This window comes from Ammospiza nelsoni, chromosome 3, assembly GCF_027579445.1.
Source record: "Ammospiza nelsoni isolate bAmmNel1 chromosome 3, bAmmNel1.pri, whole genome shotgun sequence".
NCBI classification, from domain to species: Eukaryota; Metazoa; Chordata; class Aves; order Passeriformes; family Passerellidae; genus Ammospiza; species Ammospiza nelsoni.
The window spans coordinates 5,775,836-5,803,592 of record NC_080635.1 but is presented as its reverse complement, the minus strand read 5'-3'; the positions used below and the strand labels follow the sequence as shown (position 1 = coordinate 5,803,592).

The following is a 27,757-nucleotide window of genomic DNA, read 5'->3' as shown; positions in this document are numbered from 1 at the left end:
GGCTTTTGAAACCTTGCAGAGGAATTCCCCAGTGCATTGCTGAGCTGGGTTTTTAAAGGTTCTGTGCCTTCCAGAAGCAGGTGGTGTTGGTGGCCAGAGCTGTTGGGTTGCGGCCTCTGTAAATTCAATGACAGGATGTGTTGAAGACAGCAGCTGAAGTTATGCCAGCCCTCCCCCTGTCTGACATGGGGCTGTTTATTCTCTCTGGTGCTCCCTGGTTTACCATGGTCTCTACAGTTTATCCACCTGTGACCCAGTGGATCTGCAGAATCCCACGGCTGTTGTCAGTGGGAGCTGTGGGAAGTGGGCACCAGAATGCATTAGGTAACCTGTTTTTCAAAAGGGTTGCAGGAATCAGTTTATTTCCTAGAACCATAGTTTGGATTAGGCTGAAACTGTTTGAAAATTCAGGTGTCCAGAGTGGGCATCAGAGCACAACTGCCCAGCCTTCCTGCAGATATCCTGAACCCAAGGCAAGGGAAACCTCTTGTTACCTTTTTCAGGTGAGAACGTGAAAAATCCATGATCTGTCTTGGATGGGGAAAGCTGCAAGCCTGGGAAATATTTACTTGTCCACTTTCTCAAAAGAAGGGTGATCACTTTGGTGCAGAAAATGTTGCTACCAGAGGGAGAATTCAAAATGCAAAATACAAAGTAGGGAGGGAGGAAAGCTAAAGGAGCAGAAATCAGGTAGGTGGGAGGGAAGTGGTTGGACATCTTCATGAGCAACATGACAACTATGCCTTTAAAAATGGATTCCTCAGCCTGAGCTAAAATAGATGGAATTGTATTAGAGATCACAGTGAAGACTGTAGCTGGAAGCCATGGTGGTGCTTGCCATTGGCAGCAAAACTCTTTTCCAGAGCTGCCTTTGTAAGTTGAGGTTGCACGTAAATTTTGCCCAGGCTTGCAGCTTTCCCCATCCAAGACAGATCATGGATTTTTCACGTTCTCACCTGAAAAAGGTTACAAGGAGTTTCCTCTGCCTTGGGTTCAGGATATCTGCAGGAAGGCTGGGCAGCTGTGCTCTGATGCCCACTTTGGACACTTGGCCTGAATTTTCAAACAGTTTCAGCCTAATCCAAACTATGGTTCCAGGAAATAAACTTGATTGCTGCAAGAAATTGTCAACCCAGCTTTTGTGCCATGACAGCAGAGAACATGGCTTGGGCTGAGGCTCTAAACCAGGTACTGTCAAAGCCTGTATATGGCATTGAATGCATTAACAAAAAGTCTAGAATCATTTTGCAAGAGGCTGCTTCCCAAAGAAGGTCTTACTGCAATTTTTTGTTTTTATGTAAAAGGACCTGACTTCCTTTGTTTAGAAAGCTGTATGCTGTCTTGCTGTGGCAAAAGGTAAAATCAGACTTCTTACTGGAGTGCTGTTTGTGCAAAGCATCCCTGAAATGCGTCAGAGAAGGGCCACGTGGTGCTGATGGCTTTTACAGAACTTGTTCCAGACACTGCACTGAGCAGTGGGCTCTGGGAGCTGTGCCTGGGGAGTGATCTGGGAGAAATGTGGTCTGTCAGTTCCTGAACAGAGATGTGAGGACAGGGAGAGGAGTGCTGTCTGTTGGATTAAACAGAAGGGCTGGCTGAGCAATGATGTGCTGGCTCTGTTGGAGGGCCAGCCTTGTAGGTCTTGTGCTGTGGTAGCTGAGGAGATGCCTGCAGTGTGAGTGGTGGGTCTGGAACACAACAGGCTCAAAGTCTTATCTATGAACAAAATGGAAGCACACCTTATAGAGAGGGAAACAAAAGTTAATCATTAGTTTTAGCCCTTAACACTCAAATCCTAAATCATACAGAAAGAAATAGGCCCTGTTGGTCATCACTGATCCCCACATTTGTCCAGCAGCAGGTCCACATGTCTCTTTCTGTCCTTTGTGTTCATTAATGCCTCTGCCACTGTCCTGGCTTGCTTTGTTCTAAATGCACAGACTGGATCTCTTGCTCTTTCTCCTTAGCAAATGATCTCCCCTTCTGCTTGCTGCTTCTCCCTTTCTCCTCTCTGCTCTGACACTTGACCCACTGGAGCAGTGTTTTCCTGTCCAATTTGTTCTCTTATTTGCTCTCAGCTCTTACAATTTGCTTTTGCAGAGGATCCTCAGATTGTTGTTGCCATGAACTGACCCTGCGGTTTCTGTGTCAGGAGGGGCTGAGCACTTCCCTTGGCTTGCAGCACATTTCCTTCTCCTGCAGTGGCTCTGCTGAGATCCTCCTGCTGTCTGCCCTGCTTGCACAGAGCCTCCAGCACCTTCTGTGGGCTTTGTTCCTCCTTGCTGGTTGTTCCTGCCTCCCTCTGCTGGGTGCAGTGCCCTGCTCTGAGTGGCTGCACTGGGAATTCTGCCAGGGAATGCAGGCAGCAGGTGGATGTGCCATGCTGCCAACACCATTCCGGCCAGCATTCCATGGCACTGACTCTGTGTCAGGGGTGGGTTTGAGGGTTTCAGTTACTCTTGGCTTGAACTGGAGAGCAAGCCTGACTTGCTGCCACAGGAGCCAAAAGACATCCCTGATGCTCAGGGGTTTGTGGATGTCTTTGTTGGAATCCTTGGCTTCACCTTTTCCTCACCTTTGTGTCCATTCCTCCATGTGCTGCAGCTCTGAGGGACCTCCAGGGCCTTTCTATCCCAGCATTACAAAGAAGAGGCAGATAGATCCATGGGTAAAGACTGATCCATGTTGTCTATCACCTTACTTACACAGGCTCATTAAGCAAATATCAAATTGGGGTTAATCATAAAAAACAATGAGAGCTTCTGCCATTGTGGTCACCAAATCCTGAATAAGCAAAAGGAACATGAGGAAACATGGAGTTGGTCAGAAAACAAACCTTAGCCAGAGATACTCTGGCATTTCTGTATAGGAGAAAGAGGCTGCAGCTCAGAAAGCACTTGAGTATTTTCCATTGCAGATAAGAAGTTTTCCTTTTACTTTCTCACAGCTGTCTCTCTGGGGCTGGTTTCCCTTCATGTGCTTTGTAGTTGAGCACCTTTTGTTTTGCCTCTTTGCTATTTATCCACACTGAAATTTTTCTTTAATGCAGCATCAGATAAATTCCAGACCAGAAAATGTGGCCTTTTAGGACAAACCAATGGTTGGGTGGGAATTCATTATTGCAGAGTTGCTCAGTTCATGAGCTCAGTAAAAGCAAAATAATAAATCTGACTGTGCACCTCCATGGTCATGAGGGGCTTGGCAAGAGGGGTTCAATGTTGTGCTTTTGAGTTTAGGCTGATCTTCCACTATAAGGGATTGGGGAGAATTCAGTCAGGGGTGCAGCTGCTCCATCCCTGCTTTCTGCAGGCTTGTGATCACCCTGCAGGGGCAGCTGTTACCAGAGAACTGGCACTGAACACGTCTGGCCACCTCTCTGAGTTCAGAAATGGACTCTTTACTTGATGATACAGGAATAGTCTTAGAATAAATAGAATAAATAATATAGAATAAATATAAATAATATAGAATAAATAGAATAAAAATATGAAGTGCTGTGCCTTGGATTTGTCTCATTTTCCTTGTCTTCTCTCTTGGTGTAAGATAAGTTAAGGGGTGGACACTCCAAAAATTACTTATTCTCAGCTTATAGTTTTGATATTTCCAAAGCAGAGCACTTCAGCTTTTATTTCTGACTCGCAAATGTTTAAAAAAAGCAACAAAATATTTTTTGATGGTCCAGAAACAACTTTTCATTTTATTTGCAGCTTAGCCACCAGGTGAAAATTGGGGTTTTTTTGCTGCTATTGCCAGTTATGGAAGAAGAGGATACTTAAGATAAGGATTCATGCTTTACAGCTTACTAGGGAATGTAACCTTCTCCAAATTAATTTCTTTGTTAAAAGTTATGGGGGTCCCTGGTGGTATGGCTTAGAACCCCTCAGGGTTCACAGGTGGCAGGTTGATGAACATGCTGCAGGGTAAAGGTGTTTCTCTTCTCTGGGCCTTGGTACTCAGAGAGTTCCTGAGCCCAAAGGACAATTCCTGGCAGACCCTGAGCTGATGACTGGCACCAGAAGGAGAGCTCTGCTGCCCCTTGTCAGCACCTCCTCCCTTGGCATGAGACCTCTCCTCACCTGGCACAGTGTCCCTTGTTCCCAAAGCCCTTCCACTGCAGGCATACAGAGCTGTTCAGTCCATGGCAGCATCCTGGTCCCAGGTTTATTTTATTTATCCCCTGTGCAGGCATCAGAATAAGGGAACGTGCAAGCCCTTGCCCACAAAGTGCTTTTTCATTCCTCAGAGGAACATTTTTGCTATTGTCACCATGTCATAGCAGAGTCCCATGAAAAGAGACTTTGTTCCCGTTCTTGGTGTTCCTGAGTTTCTCTGTGCAAGGGTGGCAGCAGTACCTGTGTTCTGAAAGGCTCTTGGGCTGCAGGTGATCCAGCTTGGATGAGAATCTTGTACAATCTGCCCCTCATACAAGTCCCTCCAGAGTCCTCCTGTCTTTCCTCGTGCATGCAAACGTGTTGCTTACCCTTGCAATTTAAAGAGCAGCTCCTGCTAGAGGAGCACTCCCAGCTGTTGCCCCACTTCAACAGTGTGGCAAATCTTTGGACAACACTTCCATTTCATCTTGTGTTTATCCCACTTGTGTTCCCAGTGGCTTCTGACTGGGTAAAAAAGGCATCAGGAGTGACTGAAATGAGCCCTGATTTCTGGAGTGTGAAAAATGCCAACCACTTGTTTTTAAAATTTTAAAAGTTTAATCGTAATAAAATGGTTATAAAAAAATAGTAATGCAATTAAAGTAATAACAATTTGGACAAATTGAATTAGGACAATATGAGACAATAACTACAAAGAGTTACTGATGTCCGGGTACCTTTTTCTGGGCAGCACGAGCCCGAAAAAGGACCCACGTTAACAGAGGATTAACCCTTAAAAGCAACAGCCTGTTGCATATTCATACACCTCATCCATGATGCATAAATTCCATTCAAACACAGGATTCTGTCTGGTCAGTGTCAGCTTCTTCCTCCGAATCCTAACAGCACCTTTGAGGCGGGAAGAAGTTCGTTTCTTCTGATAATGGAGCAATACATTCTCTTTCTCTGAAAGATTCAGGTGTCCTGTGGCTGCTATCTCACTGCCAGTCCTTTCTTTAAAAAAAGTATCCTACATAGCATAGTTTCTATTTTAACATTTTTTATAACCTAAAACTCTATTTAACACAGTACTTAAGAGAATTAATACAGCATTACTTTCTAGCACAACACATATAATATTCATTTTAATATTTGCAAAAAGCCAATCATAAAATACAGAACATACGTGCATTTTTCACAGGGAGGCAGCATGACAGCACCTGGCTTGCTGCCTGCTGTGGTCCCATTACAGCCTGGCAGCTCTGGACAGTGCCTGCAGCTCTCACTCCTGTCCATCTGCAGCAAGCACCACTCTGCCCTTTCTTTAAGATGCCCTGTACTGCTGAGATGAGGTGCAGAGGTGACCATGGAGCCTCACTCTGCCCAAGTTCCTCTTTTCTTTGCTCAGCCCCGTGTCAGTCAGGTTGTGCAGCCACACGACAGCGTTCCTTCTGTGCCACAGGGAACTTCAGGATCTGACTTGCCGCCTTGCCAACACCCTGAAGAAGTATGGGATCCAGAAAGGGGACAGGGTGGCCATCTACATGTCTGTGTCCCCGCTGTCGGTGGCTGCCATGCTGGCCTGTGCCAGGATCGGTGCCGTTCACACCGTGGTCTTCGCTGGATTCAGCGCCGAGTCCTTGGCTGGCAGGATCATGGACTGTGAGTAGATGCAGCCTGGGGAACAAACACCTCTGTTTCAGAGCTCCAGGCATGTCCCAGCCCTGTGTTTTCTTGGCAGGAAGAGTTTTCTTGGTTCATTCTCGCCTGGCAGGGCAGTTCACCCTCCCCTGCAGAGTGCAGTGAGGAGCCTTGTCCTGAGTGACACATGCAGTGTCCTCTGGCCTTGGAATATTAATAAATTGCTTAACATTCAGTGTGCACTGGGTTATTGCTTGACAGCAGTGAAACTGGAAGGAAAACCAGAGCTTAGGGATAGGGCCTGATTTGTTGTTTTGCAGTATAATTGCAGAGTTTCTTTGGTACTCTTGGACAGAACTAATTCTGCATTCTCAGCTGGGATCCTGTGATTTATGTACAGTACTGGAAGTGTTGGCAGCCTGCCCCGGCTCTGTGAGCCCTTCTACCAGCAGAATGAGCTGTTCTCAGCCCCAAAGTACTTGCACATTGTGATTAGGTAAAAAGTGATGCTAAAAATAGCAACAGAAGAGGGAAATAGCCAGTGGCTCATGTCCTAGCAGTCACACCAGTTTCTTTGTGGCTAATGTGAGAGAACAAGTTTTACAGAAATTGTCATGTTCTTTTCTTCTTTCCAGTGGAGTTGATCTGCAGAGAACAAGTGCATGTTTTAGTTACCCCTCACACAGGGAGCTGGGAAGAAGCTGCTCTGCATGCCAGCTTTGCCAGGCAGGGATGGATGGTTTAAACTGCAGTGAGTGACACTGAGCCTGGGTGTTGGGAAAGACTTCCTCACATTCCTGATAGGCTTTGGAGTGGACATTTTCCTCACATACATGATAGGCTTTGGAGTGGACTGCTGGGGAGAGGGTAGGGTAGATGCCACTGGCGTGTTTTAGGAAGATGGAAGGGATAGCTGTCAGGAGTGGTTCAGCTGAAGCAGACCCTGCCTTGGACTGGACAACCTATGGAGGTCCCAGCTACCCTTAATCTCTGTGTGTCTCAGGTGTTAAAGTGCTTTCATCAGTGACACTGACTGGTTTTTGACTGACAGCAGTTCTGAGTGTTTGTCACACATGTTGTTCTGTACATCACCCCCAAAGTATTGAAAGTTGGGTACTAGCCTGGAGGACAGGCTGGCATGTCTGCTAACTCTTTCTCTTTTTAGCTGGATGCAAAGCAGTTATCACATACAACCAAGGAGTCAGGGGAGGCCGGACCATAGAGCTGAAGGCAACTGTGGATGAAGCTGTGAAGAACTGTCCAAGCATCAAACATGTGTTTGTGGCTCAGAGGACTGATAACAAAGTCCACATGGGGGACCGTGATATTCCCCTTGAGGAGGTATGTTCTTGTTGGATAACTCCTTTCAGGTCTGAGTGTTGGCCAGGATAATCTTTCTCTCCATAAGTGCTTCTGGGACCTGAGTTCTGCTCCTTACAGCATCTTCATCCTCAAATGGACTGCCTGTATTTACAGCCTGCTAGGATTGTGACTCCAAGCAGCTCAATCTATGTCTGGTTTATCTCAGCATGGGCAGGGGCTCTGCTGCTCCATTTCACAAGTCCTGCAAACAGTGCTGAGATTTAGGGAGTGTTTCCTGAGACCCAGAGGCCATGGAGACCATCGTGGCTGTTGTTATTTTACCGTGTTCAGACACTCTGTTATGGATTGCATGTGCACTCAGAGTGGACACTGCTGAAAGGCAGTGCAGAAATAATGAAGTTCCTGGAGAGGCTTCATCCAGCCATGAGCAGTGTTGTGGCTGTCCCATGGTGGTAGAACAGTGATGGCTTGGAAATATTTAGAGCCTGTGCTTCCTGGGAAAGAGAACAGCAGTTGTTTTTATGTGTTTAGCTGGCACACATGGGATCCCAGCCTAATGCAGAAGTAGCTTTATCAGTTTGCTGGCAGAAGTAAACAGGAACTACTCATGCTAATAATGCCTGGAAAAAGCTAATCTGCTGGCAAGATAATTGCTCAAGAGTCTCTGTGCTGGTCACATGAGATAGGAAGAAGCAGTAGAGTAAGTTAAACAGAGAAGACAACCTTTACTCAGAAATTGTCTTGCTCCTTACTCCACAAAGGACGTTCTGATTGTTTTCCTTGGTCTGCAAACAGCCTGAGGTATTTTAGTGATCCAAGAGCTGAGCTCATCCCATTGTCAGTTTTGGGATCTGAAACAAAACAAGAATGAAACAGTTATTGGTGTTAACTGTCCTTGCTGATCTTTACAGCAGCTGTACTTTCCAGCTCTTGTGCAATGGCTTACTGCAAAATTTAAGCTCATGTTGTAATGGAGCATATGAGGATTTCATCTTTGTTTCAAAAACTGTCAACCTGAATTGGCAGTGCTGAAATGTCATGAGAAATACCTGAGATGAGCAGCAATGCTGTAACTCAGAGGCTAAGAATTACATTTTGTGAACTCTTCCTATTTTATTAAGCTTTGTTTGTCAGACACTTTTAAACAACTGGACCTGCTGATGGTAAGGTTCACTTGCAAGTACAGTGTGTTTACAGTGTATTCTCAAAAAAAGGCAGCTCCAAGAAATTCCTCCGAGGGGCCACCTAATAATTCTGGCAGGAATTATTCATCAGGACAGGACAGAGCTCAAGAGAGGCTCTGGCCCAGCAGGGCTTTGCATTCTTCCCTCCTGTGGGGGTGAGGAGAGCACCTCACCCAGCTAGCCAAACAGGGGAATGTAAAGAGAGTGACAGAGGCAGGAGAGTAAAGCACTCTTCTGCTGGGAAGAAAAATTGAAAGTTGAGGATGGACAGGACAGTCATCCACTGCTGGGGCCAGGGAAGGGAGGTGAACACACAGTTTAACTGCAGCACTGCAGATTTTACAGGAAAAGGAAAGTACTAACAATGCCCAGCCAGCCTTGCTGCTGCTGTCAAGTGTTTGCAGTCACATTTTGGATTTCTACCAGCAGCTTGCAAAGGCTTGAAATGTAAGCAGCTATGACTTACCATTTTTTCCCCAGAAATGTTATTTTATCTGGCCAGTTCTCCTTGACTTCTCTGCCCAGCAGAGGTACTGGTGGAAATATTAGATGCTGTGCTAGGAACCTTTCCACCAGGTGAGCCCATTTGAGCTGTGATACATCCATGGACATTTGTGAGAGGCAGCAGCAGGGGTGGCTCTTGTCCCTGGATGCTGTGGCCTTGCTTGCAGAGGGAGTGATGCTTGGCTCCATACAACCAGTCTTTCTGCCATAACTACGTTTTCTTTCTCAGGAGATGAGCAAGGCAGATTCCGTCTGCCCTCCAGAGAGCATGGACAGTGAAGATGTGCTCTTCATGCTGTACACCTCAGGCAGCACTGGGAAACCCAAAGGAATTGTTCACACCCAGGCTGGGTACCTGCTCTATGCTGCTCTCACACACAAGGTAACTCAGCTGCCCCCTCTGAGAAAGGTTCACTTGCCTCTTATCAGTGCTGACAAGGGAGGAGTGCTGCATTCTCTGCTGGCTGCCCTGTTGGTTTATTGGTTGTAAACAAGCTGGAAAGCATCTGAGCTGTGTAATTAATCTTCAGGATTTGTTCTGAGCAATATGATACTATGCAAACCTGAACAAAGAATTATGAAAGCAAGGAAATGGCAGTGCTGCTCTTGCATTTAAAATGTGCCAATGTTGGCTGGCCAAAATTTGCAGCTGAGGAGATTCTGGAAAGAATCTTACTGGCATTGGTAATGTGGGTATTATTGTAGTATTTTGCATTGGGAAGATGCACTTTTTGATTTCAGAGAGGATCTGGACTCTTAAAACAGCCTCTTCACATAGTACGTGTTCTCTGAAGAACAAACATTGTATCTCTCCTCTTGGGGTTGCACTTCTGTTCTGCTTTTCTGGGTGATCTAGGGAAAATGTTTTAACCTCCTTTCTCATGAAAATGGAAAGAGTCAAGGCACTGCTTCTTGAAGCTTCTGGTCTGAGGTCTGCATATTAAAAGGTAACAGTGAGATGAGGAGAGGACTGTGGTTGAAGATCCCCATCTGGTTTTAGTGGTATCACCTGTTTGTAATCACACACAATTCATGTGAAGGTTTTCCTTCTTTAGGCTGACATGGCTGAATTTTTAGAAGATTTGAATGCTCAAGTGTCATGAAGGACATTTTTTTTATATCAGCTTTCCTAAGTGACAGCATAAACACCAAAGCATCTCTTCCTTAGTCCAGAAGGTAGATCTGCACACTGGTGCATTTTCTCCACCTGCAGAGTGCATGAGAGGGAAAGGCACATGGAAAAGTGAGGTGAGAATTGTCTTTTCTAGATAGAGAGATCAGCTGACCTATGTGATCTCTGTGGTCTTTGCACTCACATGTGACACTCTTGTCACACACTCGTGGGTTTTTTTTAGTTCTGATCCATAAACCTGACTCCTTATGAGTCAGGACCTCTTCACCATATGTAGAGGAGTTAGATTTACAGTGGGAAGCATTTGCCATATCCAAGAGAAGATAATGAGTTCCCCAAGATCTTTATCTTGAGTTTGATGAGCAAGGAGAGGGTAGCATCTGGAAAGTGATGCAGTCATATAGAGAAGCTGAGCAGTTAAGAATATTTCTCAGTAAATGTCTTATGGGCACCTATCTCCAGGTAGGTGATCCAGATCTCTCCAGATGGAAATCTGTTGATATTGGTGAAGGATGTGAGACTCTGTGGTCTGCAGTTTCCCTGCGACTCAGAATCAGCTGTACTGTGTGGAGCACCTGGAGCAGGCATCCTTAGGTATCCAAGGCTCTGAGCTTTGGTCGGAGCTTTGTTGAGCAGCTGCTGGTACAGCTGTGCTTCCTGTGTGTTTGCAAACGTGCCAGGAGCCTGGGAGCCCTGGTGCTGCTCCCTCTGATTCCCTTCCTCACCTCAGGCTGCTCTTTGTGTGGCCACGGCTCCACTTGCCCCGTGCACTCTCCTGCTCCCAGCTGGATGCCCAGCCCAGCACCTGCACCAGGCAATCAGCTGGCCTTACATTTATCTTTGCAGTATGTGTTTGACTACCAGCAAGGCGATGTTTTTGGCTGTGTGGCCGACATTGGCTGGATCACAGGACACAGCTATGTTGTGTATGGACCACTCTGCAATGGAGCCACCTCTGTCCTGTTTGAAAGCACTCCCGTGTACCCTGACCCAGGTGAGGAAGTGGTGGGAAAAGGTTTGGCTGGATGTGGTAAAAGCGGTTTAGAGACCTGTCCAGAGTGAGTGACCTGCCTGCTCAGGAGAGGTAAGCTCCATTGCTTTGGATCATGTGTGTACAACACTCAGGAACATCTGTGAATCCAGGGTAGGGAAAAGAAGCTGTCATTGCTTTTGCTGTGTACTCACAGTAGCAACAGCTCCAAGCTTTGGCCGTTAACCTTTCAGCTGAGTGTTTGCAGCAGCATATCAGTGCTGGAAAGGGAAAAAGGCACTTTGTGATTTGCAGGTCGTTACTGGGAAGTGGTGCAAAGGTTGAAGATTAATCAGTTCTACGGCGCACCTACGGCGATACGCCTGCTGCTGAATTATGGAGAAGAGTGGGTGAAGAAATATGACAGATCTTCCCTGAGGGTTTTGGGTTCAGGTAAGGGACATGAAATCTTCATCTGAAAAACACAAAGGGCTCTAGCTGGTGAAATGAAGATGCCAGAGGAGCTCAGCTGATCATGTGGAATGTGGTTAGAAAAAAGATGATAAAGCAGGCTCTGTGTCTGATTTTCAAATATTTTCTCAGCAGCAAAATCACATTTTGGGTCCACTGAACTTTTGTATGATTGCCTGTTTCCTGGATTATTTTGCAGGATCACATTCTTGACTAAAAATATTTATCTAATGTTAAAGAGCATCACTTTGAATTTTACTGGCATAGGTGACCCAAGCAGCATTTTTCTGCATTATTTTCTATTCTGAAGGTTCTTATTACATGACCTGCATTGATTAGTTACTTTCAGTGATGTTGATTTCTTGCCTTTTGGTCCTTCTGGAAAAAGTCAATCCTCATTTACAGGAGTGCATCACAGTCCTTGGTGCATCCCAGGAAAAGTGTGGCGAGCGTTCTGCTTGGAGATCTTGTGTTCAGCTTGTGGTGCACCGAGAGGGAGAATGAACTGCCTGCAGTCTCCTGGGTCTCAGGCTGTTTTCTTTCTTGTTTTGGTGTAGTGGGAGAGCCCATCAACAAGGAAGCTTGGCAGTGGTTCTACCAGGTGGTGGGAGAAGGGCGCTGTACCCTCGTGGACACGTGGTGGCAGACAGGTAAGAGGCAGCACAGGGCACCCTGACCAGTGACAGGCTGCTGGTGGGGAGAGAGGGATCAACACATTTCAGTTTGATCCAACAAGTCTGTCAAAAAATCCCTCCTGGCATTTGGGTAAGCTTTGGAGAGTCACTGGGGAGTAACAGTAATTTATGTGCAGAATGTGTTTTACAAAAGCAATAGCAGTGTTGGGTTTTATGTTTTCCTCTAAATGTTCTTTGATATTTTGAGTGTTGGAAAATGCCAATTGCTGCTAGAATGATGAGGCAGAAATTGAATTTCTGGGCAAAGCTGGCAATAGTTAACTTGAATTGCAAAACTCATGTTCAGTTTATTAGCTGTACTAACCTTGTTATGGTGTTATCATGCAAAAGCACTGAAAGCACCACATGGCCACAATCTATACTTAGGTGTGCTTTGTTCTCCTTTCTGGGAATGATCAGGGCAGGATGGAAAACAGCTGTGTGGTCAAAGGGACCTGGTGCAACTGCTGGTGCAGATTGGAAAGGAGTGAGTGGAGACTTGCTGGCTGCCCACCAGGAGGACAGTGCCATCCCCCAGCAGGGCTGCTGAAGAGCACCTTGTCCCATGATTGAATTGATGTTCTGTAGCTGCATTGGCCCTGGGGCTCTGATGCCTCAGAAAGGATGCACCTGTGTATTGGCAGCAGGCTTGGCCCAGCTGAGTGCAGCAGTTGAGGATTTTTTGCTGTGTGCAAGCTGCTGGACACAGTGGGTGCTGTCTCCAGTCCAGCTCCCTCCTGGCCCCCCTGGCCACGTGCTGTACCCAGAGTGGGGCTGCACTGCCTGTGGGGCCCTCTGCTTGAAGAAATCCTGCAGCTCCTTCCTGGCTCCTTCTCAGCACCCAGTCCTCTCTTTTCTGGGCACCGGCACTCAGGAGTTGCTAGAGGTGTCTTGCAACATGTCCTTCTCAAGTCATGAGATCCAGTTTGCCATGGAGACAGGAGCACAGCTGCTGGCATTCTGCCTCTGCTGAGAAATAGTCTTGAACTACCATTGAGCAGCATATTCATTCCCTTTCCAGTCAAGCTGCTCCTGATTTTGTCCTTATTCCTGCTAGCAGGCTCTCTATCTCAGTGTGATAAATTTTCTTCTGGCACACAACCAAGTTCCATTTAATCCAGACCAGACTTGCAGGCTCTTTTTTTTTTTTTTTTTTTTTTTTTTTTTTTTTTTTTTTTTAATTTTCAGATTTGAAATAAAACCACCTCAGAATTCAGAGCAGCAATGTTAACTGCTATCTACCTCACCTACTGATTTCTTAAATCTTTTGGGTTCCTACATGCTGAGCAGAAGGGAAGATGACTGGTTGGGTCTTTTCTCATCATTTGCTTTCTTCCTCACTGCTCTGAAAGAAAACACCATGGAGAAGCAGTTGGTTACTGCACACTGATGCAATTGAGAAGAATCCAGTTTTGCCCTAACACTTTTTGGTTTGTTTAACTGGTGCATGCAGTGTTCATGCTGTGTTATCTATTTCCTCCAAAGTACAGCGTTATATCTTGTATTAAACTGTATTTCTTCTGGGATTTTGTCAGGTGAGGGGTTAAAAAACACCCACTGGACAGTCTGTTAGTGCAGAGTACTTGGTCTTGCCTTGAGCCAGGCACAGTTTTGTAGGTAAACAGTTACCAGCTCCTGGAAGCATAACTAATGATAAATATTTATGACATTGATTTTATTAGAAAGTGGAATCAAGCTTTTTCTACAGCTGATGCTTTAATGAAGAGGAAGCCAATTTAATCCTGGAAAGATTATATATGCCATTTAAACATAAAAGGAGCGTGGGAAGGAGCAATGTGATGGATGCTGGCTGTGGTCCTGCAGTGTCACCTTTCCCATGCAGCCCCAGAATTGCTGGTTAATTGTGCTGCTGTGTCCTCCACGGGACACTGCTCTCCAAAGCACCAACCTGTTGCCAGCTAATAAAGCCTGGCAGGCATCAGCAAATGGTGATTGAAGAATCCACTTTAAAGCCTTTGGATGAGGCAAATGAGTGAGAGAGCAATCATGAGAAGCAATTTTAATAGTGGGGTGAGTGCAGATGAAAAATTCCTATGGATCTTGCTGTTCAGATACCAGGTTGTGATTGACAGGAGTAGGACCAAAGCTGTGTTTGAGTTTTAGGTGTAGTTCTTCATGATGCAGAAGAGTCACTAGGTATTTCCACTTTTGCCACGGATTTCACCAAAAAAAGCAGCCATGAGGAGTCTCAGGTTTCTGTGGTTGAGGTGACTCGTGAGGTTTTAGGAAGTCTTTTCTTCCCCAGCCCCGTGACCAAAAAAGAAGTCAAAATTGTTGGTTTTGTTGGTTTTGCTTTTCAAGGTTGTTTATTTTTTCTTATCTATTCCATTCTTTCTCTGACCCACTGAGGTCTGTCCAGCAGGTTGGGTTGTGACACACTGACTGCCCTTGAGGAGGTGTTAGCTTTTTATGCTAAGAACTAAGTGCACTTTATTTACAATAATTTTCCAATACCAATCACCTATGTTAGACAGTTTCTCTACTCTAAACCAATCCAAAAGTGCCACCATCACAGCAGAAGATGGAGGGCAAGAAGAAGAAGAAGAAGAAGGACAGGACACGCCCAGATTCCTCCATCTTGCTTCTGGAACCCCCATTCTAAAACCCCAAAATTCTACTTTTTCATCCTGTGACAAATTAACTATCATTCTACTCAAACTCTTGTGGCTAGTAACTCTTCACACAAAGTTGGTAATTGTTTCCGTGGGCTAAAATTGAAGGCACAGGTGTTTTTCACTCTGTGCCAAGGTCTCTGAGCCCCTTGCCAGGGTCTTGAGTCACCCAGAGGAATTCCTGGGTCCCGACAGAAGAGAAGCTGGTTTTGAAAGACATCTCTGGATACCCCATGGAAGCTTTTGTTGTTGGCATTGTCTCACAATGATTTAGACTGGGCTGGTGCTTCTGGAGCAGATTTCCCCAGAGCAGTGACTCCAATCTGTCTGTGGTGGCAGAGAGCTCTGCTCTGCTGCCAGCCAGGATCTCTCCATGTGAGAAGGGAGCCTTGTTCCAAGCACCCATCCCCTGCTCACACCCTGCTGTCCTTGCCCAAAGCCTGGGTGGGTTTGTACCCTGCTGACAGTGTGGAAACACAGCTTTTCCCTGCCAGCTCTGCCTCTGAACAGAAAGCCTTCATAAGGGCAGGGTAGAGCCTAGGAGTTTGGCTTGATGTCATCTGTCAGTGGCTAAAACTGGTACTTCTAAACCAATTTATAACAGGTCTTCACCATGCAAAAAGCTTTTAAGGCAGCCTTGCTACCATGCAGCTCCCTCAGGAGTGAGGCTTTGCTGGCTGGTGTGTGGCTGGGATGTGGCAAACACCATGCTGGAGCACAGCTCTCAGTGCTGCATGGAGGGTGAGGAGTGGCTGAGCAAGAGCAGGCCTCAGCTCACTCAGGGTCCCTGTTCTGGTGCAAACAGAGGTCAGCAGGTGCTTCCTCCTGGAACAATCCAAGCTCCTCTCTTCAAAAGTTACAGGAAACATGAAGTGAATGCATGCCCATCAATGAAATGAGAATATTTCTATGTGTGAGCCACATGTGAAAACATTTGCCGCAGATCTAAAGCTTAAGGACATCAGAGACCCTTCTTGAGAGCTGGATGCCAAGTCAGGGTCAAAATCAGCCATTCCAACCCCTGGTTTCAATTTTCACAAGCTCAGCAAAGCTGGTAGAGGAATGCACTCTCCATGTGGCAGAACTCACCTTTATTTATAGAGCTGTATTTTTAAAATCCTTACTCTCCTTTGTTTTTGTTTCTCTCTTGTGTTTCAGAATTAGATTTAGAACAGAAAAGACCTCATTAAGGCTGGAGCCTGATTTAATGCTCATCCCAGCAGGAATGAAAAAGGATGATTAAACGGTTCAATTTTGACTAGAAAATAAGCTCAACCTGCCTGTAAGGGGTGGGTTAATCTCATGCTCTGTAATAACAGTAATTCACACTCCTGAAGTGTTTTTCCTGCTAACCTTAGACAGCTGTGGAAACACTAGAGGGAGATAAATCCCCTGACAATGCTGATGCTTTCCCTGTAAAATCACTTCTGGGTCGGAGTTGGGGCTGCTGAGTGCTGCCCATGCCAGGCCTGTGCTTCTGGGTCCTGCAGAAATCATTCCCAGTGGCTCTTTCTTGCAAGGTGCCTTCACTGTTTTCTTCTTGGCCTAAGAAGAGCTGGAATTTGCTTTCCCCCAGCAGCAGATGGACTACATATATTTTGTTTTTAATTTTTCTCCCAGAAACTGGTGGCATCTGCATTGCCCCACGTCCCTCCGAGGAGGAAGCTGAGATTGTTCCAGGCATGGCTATGAGACCTTTCTTTGGGATTGTGCCTGTGCTCATGGATGAGAATGTGAGTTGGAGCTGTGCTGGGTGCCCAAGTGAGGAGCTGGTGTGTGTTTTATGCTTTAATCACCTTTTGGATGGCAAAGGAGCAGGATCCAGAAGGAGGCTTGTTTCTCCTTAAAAGTGGGGGAATAGATGATCAATTTACATTTATGTATTTATATAACTTTATATATCTATATGCTTATATATTTATACATTTCTATATTTCTACATTTCTATATTTCTATAATTTTATATTTATATATGCATACATTTTATCTTTATATATTTAGATAATAGCATAATTTAGTAGTTATATATTTATATTTTATGTATATTTATATTAACATATTTAATAACTATTTATAAATATTTATATTTATATGTAGATAGAGAGAGAGAGAGAGAGCATATCTCAGTTGTCCATACAGATTTCTCAACATAGCATTGCAGGTGTCTGCAAGAGTAGTTTGCATTTATTGTGACCCTCCCCTGGCAGTCTGCAGTGAGCAACAGGGTGACTCTAGCTGGATCAATGACACACAGAAGCTCTTTATTATTCCTCTTTTGCTCACCTGTGTCATCCTTGCTGTGCTTGAACCTGCAGGGAGAGGTGATAGAGGGCAATGATGTGTCTGGTGCCCTCTGCATTGCCCAGCCATGGCCTGGCATGGCCAGAACAATCCATGGAGATCACCAGCGCTTCATTGATGCCTATTTCAAAGCCTACCCAGGTAAGGAAAGGGCCAAGGGAAGGCAGTCTCACTGCACTAATAAGCCCCCTGAATATTTTCAGCATGAAATTATTGAATACTGAATATTCAGCATGAATACTGAATATTTCTGTGCCATGGTGGCTTGGGGTGTGTGTCACAGGTTGCAAGCAGGCCCTGATGGTTTTAGGTAGTGTTGACCTTTCTAGCTTTCAAAATGGATGTATTTTCTAGAAAACTTTAATGCCCAAGCTTTAAAGTCCAAGTATCTTTTCTCTGGAGCTTTGTATCTCACTTGGAAAAAGGCATATTGGATGGAAAATACCTCATGCATCACTGAATCTTAACCCTGTAATGCAACCTTCCTTTTTAAAATATGGTCAAGTTGTCTGGTAAGTAACTAGAAGTGGCAGGGAAATATTTTTTGTAGGACATTGGACAAGACAACTGTCTTCACTCAGGAGAAGAAATTCAAAGGGATTTGAAAGCTACAGGGTGGCAAGAATTAGACAGGCAATCCTGAAAATTGTACAAAATACAAAATGGGCTGGATAATAAGAATGGGAAACTGGTACAAGAAATTGAATGACCCCATAGTCTCTTATTACTCTCTGCATTTGCATTTATGTCTTGTTGGTGTTTAGTTGGTAGTTTAATTAATCTGGAAGGGCAGAAAACATGACTGAAAGTCCATGAACAGGGCAATAATGGGTCCTGGCAAGAACCACCTTTGGATTTCACAGCAGTAGCTGCCTGCTGCTTCTCAGATGTGCCACTGGAACAATCCAGATCCAACATGGGCTTGGTGAAGAGCCAACACAATCTGTGTCACAGGATGTTCCTCAGTGACACTGGAGTTCCCAGGAAACCTTGGGCCTTTTCCAGTTTCCATCAAATGGTTTAGGCCCTCCATGCTTATCATGGGCTGGTTTGGAGTTTTTAGCTGATCTGATTAGCAACGTTTCTCCCACATGCACCTGCTAGAGAGTGACTGTTATCTGGGATCTGGATCTTTGTTAGCCAGGAGGGAAAATGGCTTTTCATCCATCCTGGTGTGATTAAAAAAAAACTGGCAGTGTTCCCATGTAGCAAATGTAATAGAGCTGCTCCCTTTCAGCTGAACAGCTGGACTTTTCCACTGGCTGCTGCCAGCAGCACTTCTGAGCTTGACCAGTTGCCTGTGGCATGATGGCAAATGGCATCTGAAGTGGTTTTGCCTTAGCACTGTGTGCACCAAGAGGTGTGAGCACACAGCTGCTGTGCAGATGTTGGCATGATCTCTTAGAGAGATCAGAGAGCCCTCTTGGTTCTGTAAATCCAGCTGAGCATGGTGGGTTGTGTGGCTGGGCTTGGTTTTACATCAGGAACGTCAGCCCCTGGTTGCTGCTGATGCCTGCAGTGATTTGTCCATCTTGGCAGAGACCTGAGTGCCACAGACATATTTTATGAAAAGTCCTTTTGTTGGGATCTTTTCTCCTAAGAAGCTGAGAAGCCTCAGAAATGAAATGTAAACATTGATTATCTGCTGCTGTGGAATGCAACAGGTGCATCTTTGATTAGTCCATGTTGATTGTTTCTAATTAATGGCCAATCACAGTCCAGCTGGCTCAGACTCTCTGAGAGTCATGAGCTTTTGTTATCATTCCACTCCTTTCCTTGCCAGCCTTCTGATGAAATCCTTTCTTCTATTCTTTTAGTATAGTTTTAATATATATAATATATATAATACAATAATAAATCAGCCTTCTGAAACATGGAGTCAAGACTCTCACCTCTCCCCTCATCCTGGGACCCCTCTGAACACCACCACACCTGAGCTTCACCATCTTGGTGCTGCTCCGGTGCCACCATCACCCAGAAGATGGAGGCTAGGAAGAAGGAAAAAAAAAGGACAGGGCACCCCCAGATTCCTCCATTTTGGGAGGCCCCATTCTAAAAACCCCAAAATTCTACTTTTCACCATGTAACAAACTATCATTCTACTTAAACTTCCGTGGCCTGTAATTCCTCATATAAGGTTGGTCATTTTTTCCTCAAAGGCACAGGGGTGTCTTGGGCTCTGTGCCAAGGTCTCTGAGCCCCCTGGCAGGGGCTGGAGCCAGGGGGATGTCCTGGATTCCAGCACACTGGCACACGTGCTGACCTGCCCCGTGTCTTTCTGCAGGTTACTACTTCACAGGGGATGGTGCTTACAGGAGCCACCAAGGCTACTACCAGATCACAGGGCGCATGGACGACGTCATTAACATCAGTGGGCACAGGCTGGGCACGGCAGAAATTGAAGATGCAATGGTAAGAAGCTCCAAGCAGGTGGGGGTCCCTTGGCAAGGCATATTCTGTGGGGTGGGGTGACCCTTTCAAAGCAGCTTTCAAACCCCTGCCCCTGCATAGGCACGGCTTGATGCACAATGAACAGCAAAGGTGCAAGAGGAAGCAGCTCCCTTATTGAGGAGACAGCAAATGAGCAAGTGAGGGGAGCCACGCTGTGGGCAGTGCCTGCAACTGAGCTCTCAGGGCTGTGTTACCTCTCAGTGATGCAGTTATATGGTGGACACTTCAAAAATGTCTCTCCTATTTCTTCCTTCCCCTCTGCTAATATCTTGCATGTGTGAAAGAAAATATATTTGGTGTTCGCAGGGGTCCCAGGATGAGGGAAGAGATGAGAATCTCGACTCCATGTTTCAGAATGCTGATTAATTATTTTATAATATATATTAAAAGAAAATTATATATTAAGACTATACTAAAAGAATAGAAGAAGATATTTCATCAGAAAGCTAGCAAAGGAAAGGAAGGAATGATAATAAAATCTTGTGACTGACCAGACAGTCCAAGACAGCTGGACTGTGATTGGCCATTAATTAAAAACAACCACATGAGACCAATCACAGGTGCACCTGTTGCATTCCACAGCAGCAGATAATTATTGTTTACATTTAATTTCTGAGGCTTCTCAGCTTCTCAAGAGAAAAGATCCCAACAAAAGGATTTTTCATAAAATATGTCTGTGACAATACCTGACCTCTCCTCCCTAAACCTGTGGTTCCTGCTTATCTGAACTGGCTGGGTATGCCTTAGAATTAGGCAATGTTAAACACAAAGCAACACTGATTTATGTCAGCTGCAAAACTAGCCTGCCCTTTTGAGAGAAAATAATATTATCTCTGGAAATTGAAAACAAAGAGTCCTCAGAGGGTTTATATTTAAAGCTTGACCTGTATATTTATTTCTATATTATGTGCCTTGCTTGCAAATGGCACTATAAATGTAGCATCTGATGAACCTGAGCTGTGTTTGCATGGAATACAGGATCCTACTTTATCCTTTATAAAAGTAATTATTTTGTCTGTGCAAGTTTCTGACCATAGCTACAGGCTCCAGCTCCTCTCACAATCTATGTATGTGTATGCATGTGTAAAAGAAAATATATTTGTGTGCCTAGATTGCTCTATGATGTTTACTTTCATATTTTAAGGTAATTTAAGATAACATAATCCATTCTTGGGTGTGGGATGCAAATGCATGGTTTCTTCTGGTCTGTGCAGAAGAATGTTGAATTAAACTCTGCAGTGCAACAGAAGTAATCACTGATGTGTAGCATAGTAACAAAAATGCATTTTGGGTTAGGGAATGAAGAAATCTGATTCTTTCCACTTTCTGGTGTGCTTTGGGCACTTATAAACACAAGTCCAGTGTGGGCTGTGATGTTGGCAGCTTCCCTTTTTACCTCTGCTGGCCACAGCTCTCTGTAGCACGGAGCACTGCAAGGCTGGTTTTGCTTGTGGTTTGGCAGTGGCCAGTTGCCATCTGGGACCACAGCCATGCACAAAGAAAGAGAAAGAGGCTTTCCAGCTGTGGCAAATTCAGCTTGGTGTGCAGTGGGCTTAGCAGTGGGTGGTTATTTTTTGTTTATAAAAGCAGGGCCAGTGCAGAGTTACTCCCTGAGACGTGGCTGTGGCCATGGCCACCAGCTGACCCTGCAGCAGGACATTGGCATCCAGCTTTCCTGTAGGGCTTTCAGCAGCTCTGATTTGTGTATTTTTGCTTGACTTTTCGTGAAGGCTGATCACCCTGAGGTCCCTGAGACAGCTGTGGTTGGGTATCCACACAAGATCAAAGGAGAAGGTATGTGAAAAGCAGTGTCCTGACATGACACCTGCACGCACTTCCCTTAAATTCTAACCCTGCTTGTTAGCAGTTGCTGAGGGAATGGGAGGGCAGTTTTCTTTAGGCTGACTGGCACTGCTGCCCCAAGAGACAAAGACAGCCAGGAAAATAGCTACATGTTCCTAACCTGGGTGTTACTCCCTAAACTGTTTTCATACTTAGTGTTCGTGTATGTGGTAGAGCTTCCTTTAATAGGATTGTGCTTAGAAGTGTGCTCTGAACAGAATGGGAATGGCTGATTTACATTGGGCAACCTCTGATCCCAATAACACTTTGGTCATTTATGTTGACTTGTCATTGTCACTGACATCAGTCACAGATGCCAGGAAAAGGCTGGGCCATCATTTGAGGGCTGCAGTCTGACTTGCCTTTGTAAAAAAGATCAATAGTTTTCTTGTCAGTCCCTAGATTTTGCATAGGAATGATTTGAAACCTACTTTGGCATTCAAATGAGCATCCTTGGCCTTTCCAGACAGTATCTAATGTGATGTTTGTGGTTTCTGCTCATTTGTCTTCCAGGTGCCTTTGCTTTCATCGTGCTAAAGGAGCAGACAGCTTGTGTAGACCACATCAAAGAAGAGCTCAAAGCCATAGTGGCTTCCAAGATAGCAAAGTATGCAGTGCCTGACCACATCCTGGTAAGTGGGAGGCTGAAACTGGTGCCAGCAGCAGGGAATGGTCACATCACACAGCCCTCAGTGTCCTGCCTGCAGGATAAAGAGGCAGGAAAACAGCACTGGCAGGAGGGATCCAGGGAGGAGGAGGGCAGGTGCAGGGGTCTGTCTGCATGTGAGAGGGGCACTGAGAGGCAGTGGCACTGCCCAGCTGGCTTGCAGTGATGGTTAGCCACATGCAAGGTGGACACCAAGGCACAGGCAACAGAACACAACAGGAGCAGCCAAGAGTGGCTCCTTCAACTTGGAACACCCCAAGATATCCTCAGTGGACGGGAGAAGCTTCCAGAGCTTGCAGGTGTGCAAGGGAATGCCTCCATTTCCCTGTGGTTTGGGGTAGTCCTACAGAGAAGTCCCCTAACTCTTTCCTTGCATGTCAGTAAATGCTACAGAATTTTGTAGCCTGCTTGGTCTGATTGTGCAGCAAAATGTGAGACCTGTTGGTGTCTCTGCTCACTGTCTGAGAACTCTTCATCAGGCTCACATTGAGGCTAAAGCTTTGAATTTGCTGCTAAGTCCTTCCAGGAGGCATAGCCAAGGCATTTAAGATTGTTCTGGACGTGAAGGAAGTTGTGTAGGCTGACAGAAACCAGGCAGAGAGAAACATCAGCAGACAGGAGATATCCCTGGAGCAGGAGACCCTGCAGCTGATGTGCAGAATTGTGTTGCTTTATATTCCTGCTCTGTAAAGCTGAATAGATACTTTTTTTTTCTGTCTGTTCTGGTAATGTGTTGAGATTTGTGTCACCATTTGTGCCTAAGTTTTCACGTGCAATTAGATTTTAATAGTTAACAGCATATTCAGGACCTGATTCCTAAAGGAGCTGTGCATCCTGCAGTACTCAGTCTGGACATGGAAATGGGGAACAAAATCCACTTAAAAGAAGAATAAAATGTATGGCTAGTGACACTCCTTTCCTTGGACGCAATCTTGTGTGCTCCACAATTGTGAAAAACGCCAATCACTTGTTTTTAAAATTTTAAAAGTTTAATAGTAATAAAATGGTTATAAAAATAGTAACACAATTAGAGTAATAATAATTTGGACAAATTGAATTAGGACAATATGTGACAATAAATACAAAGAGTTAGGGACATTCCAGGTACCTCTTTCTGGGCAGCACGAACCTGAAAAAGGACCCACGTTAACAGAGGATTAACCCTTAAAAGCAACAGCCTGTTGGATATTCATACACCTCATCCATGATGCATAAATTCCATTCAAACACAGGATTCTGTCTGGTCAGTGTCAACTTCTTCCTCTGAATCCTGACAGTGCCTTCAAGGCAGGAAGAAGTTCGTTTCTTCTGCTAAGAGGGCAATAAATTCTTTTTCTCTGAAAGATTGAGGTGTCCTGTGGCTGCTATCTTGCTGCAAGTCCTTTCTTTTAGAAAAGTATCCTACATAGCATCGTTTCTATTTTAACAATTTTTATAACCTAAAACTATATTTAACACAGTACTTAAGAGAATTAATGCAGCATTACTTTCTAACACAACACATATAATATTCATTTTAATATCTGCGAAAAGCCAATAATAAAATACATGCATTTTTCACAATGATCCATTTCCCAGGAGCCTCAAAGGAGCTGTGGCCATGAAATAGGATGTGCCAGGCTTAGGATAGTCCAGCCAGATTTCCTTGTGTGTGGTTTCCAGCAGGACCCCAGTTCCATTAAGGTGCATCCTTCCCTCCTTTGCAGGTGGTGAAGCGCCTCCCTAAAACCCGATCTGGGAAGATCATGAGAAGGCTGCTAAGGAAAGTAGTGACTGAGCAATCAAGCAACATGGGAGATGTCACCACTCTTGATGATCCAAGTGTTGTCAAGGAGATACTGGATGCTTACCAGAAGTACAAGGAGAAGAATTCCTCGTAACAGGCGGCTCTGGAATTTCTCTCCTTCGGAAATGCGGAAGGTCTCAAATAACCAGGAAAACAGCACAGCTCTCTCTTGGTGGTTTTTTAAAAAAGTTTCCTTCTAGGGGAACAAGATTTTCCAATCCACAACATTTTTTGGGGTGGCACAGGGCTAGGAGCAGCTTGCAGTTTTCCACCATCAGTGAACTCCTTTTCCTTGTGCTCAGGGCTGTATGGAGCAGCTGTTGGTGGTTTCCATGATCTGTGCTGAAATTTAACACGAGCTAAAGCAAGATGCAGATGCTCTTTTTAATGTTCCTCTTTTTAATGTTACTGTAGTACAGAGAAATGTTTTTTACTCCATGCTACTTTCTGTTTTAAAAGAAGCCCTGGAAAACACTTCTTCAATGTTTTCCCTTCAGCTTGGATATCTGAGTGTAAGCAGCTGTATTTCACTGCAACTCTGGTGCCTTTCCAGCAATTCTGGCTATTCTAGAAGGTGTTTCATGTGCATTATTTACTAGGGACACGAGAAGGACATGGCCACTCTGATAATTCTTCCTTGACTTTACCCATTATTCTAATATCTCCTTTCCTCATATGGATTTGTTGCTGCCACCACGTGTCCTGGGACTTCCCAGAGATGATGAGCCTGTGACCCTTCACGTCCCACCTTGGTAACCCAGCACCAGCACTTGCAGCTGCAAAAAGGAGCCACAAATCCCCCCCAATGACTGGATTTCCTCCATATCCTCAGTGCACTGCTGCCATGCTGATTTACCAAAGAGTTAAGTGCCACAAACTGCACAGTCCTCTAAAACAAGTGCCTCTTGCCTTCTGGAAAGTGAAGCAGCATTCCAGACCAGCAACCTCAGAACAGCAGGGAAAAACAGCCTTTGTCATTCCTGTGCTTTCAAGATTGCAATTAATGTAGTCAGTGTTTTATTTCTGGACTCATTTTATCATGACCACATTCCAGTTGAAGTGCTCCTTACATTTGGGCTGTACAGAGGAATTTGCTAGTAGGGTTATTTATTCCTGAATTTAATTGGAGCAACACTGCTTTTTCCAGGGGAATTGTGTACCAGAAGGACAATTTGTGCACCCACCTGGAGGCAGGGAAGGCAGGAGGGAAATGGGAAGGTGATCTGTAGGACTGGGAAAGGTGTGGGGAGGTTTTTGGCCAGCAAAGATTCTGGTACCACAAGGGGAAGCAGGTATGATAAGTTCTCAAAGACAGGTGCGGTGCCTTAGATCCCAGAGTTCCACCAGCTGCATTTGCTTTTTTAAAAAAAAAATTATTTTAAATGTCTCTAGGGACTGAATAATACAGTAAGGAATACCATGCTTGGTTAAATATCCCATCCTTCTAACTGACATGCATTTACATAAGGTAAGTAGACACCCTGTGGACTTGCTGGGAAATTGAAGATCAGAAGGTTTGAAGGTTTGACAGGATGTTAATATTTTAGGAGATAGACAGTACTTTATTGCCATTGCAATGGAAAAAAGAAAAGACCCAACCTGCTTCCTTAAGTAATTTTCAAGTGGGAAGCAGACAAGAGTTAATGTTTTTGACAGAAAAAGTGCTCTCACTTGTTTAAACAAGTTGTCTCCACACAGTCTGAAATAGCAATGTGGAGGAAGAAAAATTACTTTTGAACAAGATTATACACTTTTCCTTTAATCAAGAAAGCATTTCTTATATTATGGACAATTTCCTTGTCTTGTTGACCTGAAATTTCCCTGTGTGTTGTCCCAGTGGTCACAGACCCATGGTTTAATCCATCTGAACTTTCACAAGCACTGTCTGTGTGAGGGGCAATGTGCTTTGGTGCCTTGGGACATTTGTCATCCAAATCCTCTGCTCAGGGAAAATGAGAGATGGGTGCACTCCCTCCCCTGCATCCCTTTTGTCTCAGCTTGCAAGGGCTTAGGGACCATGGCTGCCAGAGAGGGTCCAGGCTGGCCAGGAAGCTGCAGAAGCACAAGGAATTCACAGCTGGCACAGCTGTGCTGCAGATGGAAAGTTGTGGGTGCCACATCCCTGAAAATGTTGAAGGCCAGGTTGGATGGGGCTGTGAGCAGCCTGGTCTAGTGGAATTTGTAGGGGGGTTTAACTAGATGGTCCTTGAGGTGCTTTCCATACAAAGCTCATTTCCACAGCTGAGCTGTGGTGCTTGGGATGCCCACCTGCTCAGAACACTTGGGGTGCTCCAAGAGAGCAGGAGATGCTGCTGTGCTGCCCTCAGGGTGTCCTGCAGGGGACACACACAGCTGGTGCTGGGCAGCCTCGGTCTCTGGGTGAAACTGCAGCTCCTGCAGTGTCCCAGCCCTGGCTCTTGGAGCTGACAGCTGTGCCCAGCCCATGCTGTGGCACCCCGAGTCTGCTAAAAACACAGCCAGGCAGGGCTTGGAAAGGGCCCTTCTTATGGAAAGAAGGATGCTGTGCCTTACTGAGTAGGCTACTCATAGAAAGCTTTAAATTGAAATAAAAATTTTACATTTTCCTTCCAGAGTTTAAAGTTTCCATCCAGAGCAGTCCCCATTTCTTCTTTCTACCCACTGTGTCTGCCAGCTGCAGCAGTTGCCTCTTCCCTGCAAGCCTGAGCTGAGTTTGCATTTCCATCAGCAGCAGCCCTGGTGTGTGGTGACAGTGCTTTCCACTTCATGGGCAGCAGCTTGTGGCTCAGGGAGGGACTGGCCCACAGAACTGCTGCTGGTTTTCTCAGTGCCTGAAATGCCAGGAAGGAGGAGGTTTCTGAAGTACCCCAGGCCTGCAAGGCTCTTAAGCTGATCTTCACCAGTCAGTGGTCAGAGATCAGTGGGATCACGGGACAAACTTGGGGGCAATTGCTTCATTTAGAAAAGCAGAGTTGTTGAATTTTTCTAAACCTTTGTGTGTTCATGAGTGATGTACATTTTGTTTGTCAGACTGCCTTTGTATCCTCATTAAAAGAGATCCAAAGTCAATTTTACCTGTTGCCATTTATTGCAAAGGGCCAGTATGCTTTTGTTTCCCCACTCACTTTGCCAAGACCTGATCATGGTGCTTTTCCCCCCAGGTGGAGACACAGACCATGATTTTTCCAATTCTATAAAGGGAAAGCTCCATCTGTCTAGAAGTAAGTTTTGTACAGTCTAATGTTAAGCCTTTAATTCGATTTTATTTACTTGTAATCATGCTTTAAACACATTTCTTGTCCTTTACCAAAACCAGTGTCTTCACTGATCTCTGATTTCATATTTTCAGTAAAGGAAATAGGTGTGATGGGCTGACTTTCCATTGTAGCTGTCAGACCTGTCCTGTCAAGGGTCTGGGACTTTTCAGTTCTCTGAACTTTCAAAGGAAGGCAAAGGGAGTTTGAGATCAGAATGAATTGTGATCCAAATTGCTGTTTTGCTTTGCTCCTTTTCCCTAAGCAGTAGCTCAGAGGAAATGAGTTAATGTCAGAAAAGTGCCACTGCAAAAAAGAGCAAAGTTGAAGAATGTTTGGATGTCAGTAAGCTGCATGTCTGCTATAAATCCTGAGATCCTGCTGCTTTACATGTTTTCCTGTGTGAAGCAAACAGAGAATAAGGAATGGGAATATTTAATTACCATTAGTTGATATGGATAGTTCTGTTCCTTGCTTTGTGCACAAGCAGAAGGAGTGAGAGCAGGGTGTGTGTGGGCAATGTGAGAGACAGCATCGTGTACAAAGTGTATTGCTGTTCCAGAGACAAGCAGGTGAGAAGGGATTTCTTCCCAGGTGCCTTGGATCATTTGTCAGTGACACAAAACACATCCTCTGCAGGGTGTCCTGTCCCTTAAGGAGTGAGAAAGACTGAGTTTCACCCTCTGCCTGCCCCCTGGATAAAACAATAGGTGCAATGAGGGGATGAACACCATTAGCCTTCCTTATCCAGCAGCTGCTTTTGGAAAGGTTCCAGTGCCACTTGTGGCCCTCTGGCAAGTCACAGAAGGACACAGAAAAGCAGGTGTACATCTCCTCACTTTGTCTCTCAATGC

The 27,757-nt window shown here is 45.1% G+C and overlaps 1 protein-coding gene across 1 annotated transcript in view; it reads left to right on the top strand.

Moving 5' to 3' along the window:
* Positions 1-26,718, top strand: part of ACSS1 (acyl-CoA synthetase short chain family member 1) — a 35,164-nt gene extending 8,446 nt beyond the window's left edge. Inside the window, exons 3-14 of the mRNA XM_059468335.1 lie at positions 5,554-5,753; positions 6,898-7,073; positions 8,973-9,125; positions 10,722-10,869; positions 11,161-11,298; positions 11,874-11,966; positions 16,244-16,356; positions 16,939-17,065; positions 19,209-19,336; positions 21,106-21,169; positions 21,731-21,849; positions 23,591-26,718. Of these exons, the coding sequence (XP_059324318.1) occupies positions 5,554-5,753; positions 6,898-7,073; positions 8,973-9,125; positions 10,722-10,869; positions 11,161-11,298; positions 11,874-11,966; positions 16,244-16,356; positions 16,939-17,065; positions 19,209-19,336; positions 21,106-21,169; positions 21,731-21,849; positions 23,591-23,764 (1,633 nt within the window). The 3' untranslated portion in view covers positions 23,765-26,718. The remainder of the gene's footprint in view (positions 1-5,553; positions 5,754-6,897; positions 7,074-8,972; positions 9,126-10,721; positions 10,870-11,160; positions 11,299-11,873; positions 11,967-16,243; positions 16,357-16,938; positions 17,066-19,208; positions 19,337-21,105; positions 21,170-21,730; positions 21,850-23,590) is intronic.
* Positions 26,719-27,757: the final 1,039 nt, after the last annotated feature.